The sequence below is a fragment of the Coturnix japonica genome, unplaced genomic scaffold (assembly GCF_001577835.2).
Source record: "Coturnix japonica isolate 7356 unplaced genomic scaffold, Coturnix japonica 2.1 chrUnrandom663, whole genome shotgun sequence".
Taxonomy (NCBI): domain Eukaryota; kingdom Metazoa; phylum Chordata; class Aves; order Galliformes; family Phasianidae; genus Coturnix; species Coturnix japonica.
Genome location: NW_015440029.1, coordinates 26,505 through 31,230, shown reverse-complemented (window position 1 = coordinate 31,230; position 4,726 = coordinate 26,505). Strand labels below are relative to the sequence as shown.

At 54.4% G+C, this 4,726-nt stretch overlaps 1 protein-coding gene across 1 annotated transcript in view; it reads left to right on the top strand.

Moving 5' to 3' along the window:
* The first annotated feature begins 2,748 nt into the window (after positions 1-2,748).
* The window catches only part of EIF3K (eukaryotic translation initiation factor 3 subunit K), a 4,150-nt gene continuing 2,172 nt past the window's right edge, over positions 2,749-4,726 (top strand). The window contains exons 1-2 of the mRNA XM_015851057.2: positions 2,749-2,878; positions 4,585-4,683. Coding sequence (XP_015706543.1) covers positions 2,820-2,878; positions 4,585-4,683 — 158 coding nt within the window. The 5' untranslated portion in view covers positions 2,749-2,819. The remainder of the gene's footprint in view (positions 2,879-4,584; positions 4,684-4,726) is intronic.

The following is a 4,726-nucleotide window of genomic DNA, read 5'->3' as shown; positions in this document are numbered from 1 at the left end:
GGTACATAGGATCCTATGGCCCATTGGGATTTAAAGGGGCCCTTAATGGGGATCCTAATGGGGCCCATTGGGATTTAAAGGGCCCTAATAGGATTCCTATGGGGCCCATTGGGACTAATGGGGGTCAAAGGGGCCCATAGATCCTATGGGGCCATTGGGACTAAATGGGGCACTAATGGATCCTATGAGGTCCATTGGGATTTAAAGGGGCCCTAATGGGATCCTATGGGGCCCATGGGACTAATGGGGGGTTCAAAGGGGCCCTAATGGGATCCTATGAGGCCCACTGGGATTTAAAGGGGGGCCCCAATGGGATCCTATGAGGCCATTGGGATCAAAGGGGCCCTATAGGGATCCTATGGAGGGCCCATTGGGATCATAAAGGGGGCCCTAATGGGATCCTATGGGGCCCATTGGGATTTAAAGGGGGCCCTAATGGGAGCCTATTGAGGCCCATTGGACTAATGGGGGTGAATGGGATCCTATGGCCCATTGGATTTAAAGGGGGCCCTAATTGGATCCTATGGGGCGCATTGGGACTTAATGGGGCCAAAGGGGCCCAAATGGGATCCTTATGGGGCACATTGGGACTAAGGGGGTCAAAGGGCCCTAATGGGATCCTATGGGGCCCATTGGGGTTTAAAGGGGGCCCTTAATGGGATCCTATGGGGCCCATTGGGATTTAAAGGGGGCCTAATGGATCCTATGAGGCCAGTTGGATTTAAAGGGGCCCTAATGGGATCCTATGGGGCCCATTGGGGTTTAAAGGGGCCCTAATGGGATCCTATGAGGCACATTGGACTAATGGGGGGTGAATGGGATCCTATGGGGGACCATTGGGACTTTAAAAGGGGGCCTTTATGGGATCCAATGGGAGCCCATTGGGATTTAAAGGGGGCCCTAATGGGATCCTATGGGGCCCATATGGGACTAATGGGGGCCAAAGGGGGCCTAAGGGATCCTATGGGGCCCATTGGGACTAATGAGGGGCACTAATGGGATCCTATGAGGTCCATTGGGATTTAAAGGGGGCCTAATGGGATCCTATGGGCCCATTGGGATTTTAAAGGGGGCCCTAATGGGATCTCCTATGGGGCCCATTGGGACTAATGGGGTCAAAGGGGCCCTATGGGATTCTATGGGGCCCATTGGACTAATGGCGGACACTAATGGGATCCTATGAGGCCCATTGGGATTTAAAGGGCCCTAATGGGATCCTATTGGGGCCCATTGGGATTTAAAAGGGGGCCCTAAGGGATCCTATGAGGCCCATTGGGATTTAAAGGGGGCCCAATGGATCCTATGGGGCCCATTTGGGATTTAAAGGGGGCCCTGGATGGGGATCCTATATGAGGCCCATTGGGATTTAAAGGGGCCCTAATGGGATCCTATGGGGCCATTGGGATTTGAAAGGGGCCCTATAGGGCATCCCTATGGGCCCATTGGGATTTAAAGGGGCCCTAATGGGATCCTATGAGGCCCATTGGGATTTAAAGGGGCCCTAATGGGATTCCTATGGGGCCCATTGGGATTTAAAGGGGCCCTAATGGATCCTATTGAGGCCCATTGGGATTTTAAAGGGGGCCCTAATGGGATCCTATGGGGGCCCATTGGATTTAAAGGGGGCCCTATACGGATCCTATGGGGCCCATTGGGATTTAAAGGGGGCCCTAATGGGATCCTATGGGGCCCATTGGGGTTTTAAAGGGGGCCCTAATGGGATCCTATGGGGCCCCATGGGATTAAAGGGGGCCCCTAATGGATCCTATGGGGCCCATTGGGGTTTAAAGGGGGCCCTAAAGGGATCCTATAGAGCACATTGGACTAATGGGGGTGAATGGGATCCATATGGGGACCATTGGGATTATTAAAGGGGGCCTTTAATGGGATCCAATGGCCCATTGGGATTTAAAGGGGCCCTAATGGGATCGCTATGGGCCCATTGGGACTAATGGGGTGACCAAAGGGGCCCTAATGGGATCCTATGGGCCCATTGGGACAATGGGGCACTAATGGGATCCTATGAGGTCCATTGGGGATTTAAAGGGGCACTAATGGGATCCTATGGGGCCCATTTGGGATTTAAAGGGCCCTAATGGGATCCTATGAGGCCCATTGGGATTTTAAAGGGGGCCCTAATGGGATCCTATGGGCCCATTGGGATTTAAAGGGGCCTTTATGGGATCCTATGGGGCACCATTGGGATTTAAGGGCCTTTATTGGGATCCTATGGGGCACATTGGGACTAAATGGGGGCCAAAGGGGCCCTAATGGGATCCTATGGGCCACATTGTTAGGGCCCCTTTGACCCCCATTAGTCCCAATGGGCCCCATAGGATCCTATTAGGGCCCCCTTTAAATCCCAATGGGCCCCATAGGATCCCATTAGGGCCCCTTTAAATCCCAATGGGCCCCATAGGATCCTATTACCCCCCCCCCCCCCATTGACTCCCAGTGTTGTCCCAGTGCGGCCTACTCCATCCCACGAAGCCTCACCCTGCCCAAATGAACCCAATATATCCCCGTTCCCCCCCCAGTCCGACCCAGTCGCACTTATTTCATCCCCCTCATGGACGCGGGTGCGTTTTGACGTCACTTTACCCCCATTTTAGCCCGTTTTTGACCCATTTTGGCCGATTCGGGCCTAGTCGGGCCTAGTCAGGCGCACGTGGGCCGCTGCCACGCGCCACGACCGGAAGAGGGCGCGCTGCTTTCAACTCACTTTCCCATCATGCTTAGCGAGCACACCACGCCGGAAGCGGAAGTTACCAGGACAGCCGGAAGTGGGTTCTTTCTCTTCCGTTCCGGCTCGGAACATCATGGCGCTGTTCGAGCAGATGAGAGCAAACGTGGGCAAATTACTGCGGGGAATCGATCGGTAACGGGACCGAGGGGAACCGGGGGGAACCGGGGGGGGATGGCGGTGTGTGGGCCGGGATCGGAGCCGGGGGGTGTGGTGAGGCCTGGTGCGACGGGGGTAGGCCGCAATGGAGGCCTAACAGGGCCTGGGTGGAGGCCGAACTAGGCCTGAATGGGGGTGAATGGGGCCTGAATGGAGGTCGAACCAGGCCTGAATGGAGGCCGAACTAGGCCTTAATGGAGGCTGAATTGGGCCTTAATGGAGACCAAACCAGGCCATAATGGAGGCCAAACCAGGCCATAATGGAGGCCAAACCAGGCCATAATGGAGGCCAAGCCAGGCTGTAATGGAGGCTGAATTGGGCCTTAATGGAGGCCAAACCAGGCTGTAATGGAGGCTGAATTGGGCCTGAATTGAGACTGAATCAGGCCTTAATTGAGGCCAAACCAGGTGTTAATGGAGGCCGAGTCAGGCCTGAATGGAGGCTGAATTAGGACTTAATGGAGGCTGAATTGGGCCATAATGGAGACTAAACCAGGCCATAATGGAGACTGAACCGGGCCTGAATGGAGGCTGAATTGGGCCTGAATTGAGACTGAATCAGGCCTTAATTGAGGCTAAACCAGGCCTAAATGGAGGCTGAACCAGGCTGTAATGGAGGCCAAACCAGGCCTTAATGGAGGCCAAATCAGACCATAATGGAGGCTGAACCAGGCCTGAATTGAGACCAAATCAGGCCTGAATGGAAACTGAACCAGGCCTTAATTGAGGCCAAACCAGGCCATAATGGAGGCCGAATCAGGCTGTAATGGAGGCCAAACCAGGCCTGAATGGAGACCAAATCAGACCATAATGGAGGCTGAATCAGGCTGTAATGGAGGCCAAACCAGGCCATAATGGAGGCCGAGTCAGGCCTTAATGGAGGCTGAATTGGGCCTGAATGGAGGCTGAATTGGGCCTGAATGGAGACCGAACCAGGCCTTAATGGAGGCCAAATCAGGCCTTAATTGAGGCCAAACCAGGCTGTAATGGAGGCTGAATTGGGCCTTAATGGAGGCCAAACCAGGCCATAATGGAGGCTGAATTGGGCCTGAATAGAGACTGAACCAGGCCTAAATGGAGGCCGAATCGGGCCTTAATGGAGGCCGAACCAGGCCATAATGGAGACTAAACCAGGCCTAAATGGAGGCCGAACCGGGCTGTAATGGAGGCCGAGTCAGGCCTGAATGGAGGCCGAATTAGGCCTTAATGGAGGCTGAATTGGGCCTGAATGGAGGCCGAACCAGGCCTTAATGGAGGCTGAATTGGGCCTGAATGGAGGCTGAACCAGGCCTTGATGGAGGCCAAACCAGGCCTAAATGGAGGCTGAATTGGGCCTGAATGGAGGCCGAACCAGGCCTTGATGGAGGCCAAATCAGGCCTGAATGGAGACTAAACCAGGTCTAAATGGAGACCAAACTAGGCCATAATGGAGGCCGAACCAGGCCTGAATGGAGGCTGAATTGGGCCTTAATGGAGGTTGAACCAGGCCTGAATGAAGGCCGAACTAGGCCATAATGGAGACCAAACTAGGCCTGAATGGAGGCTGAATGGAGACCAAACTAGGCCTTAATTGAGGCCAAACCAGGCTGTAATGGAGGCTGAATTAGGCCTTAATGGAGGCCAAACCAGGCCCTTAATGGAGGCCGGATCCTTTTAGTGACGTTTTCCGGGCTCCCTTTTAGATACAACCCCGAGAACCTGGCGACGTTGGAACGTTACGTGGAGACACAGGCCAAGGAAAACGCCTACGACCTGGAGGCCAACCTGGCCGTGCTGAAACTGTGAGCAAAGGGGGGGGGTCCCTCCTTAGAATGTTCCCTTAAC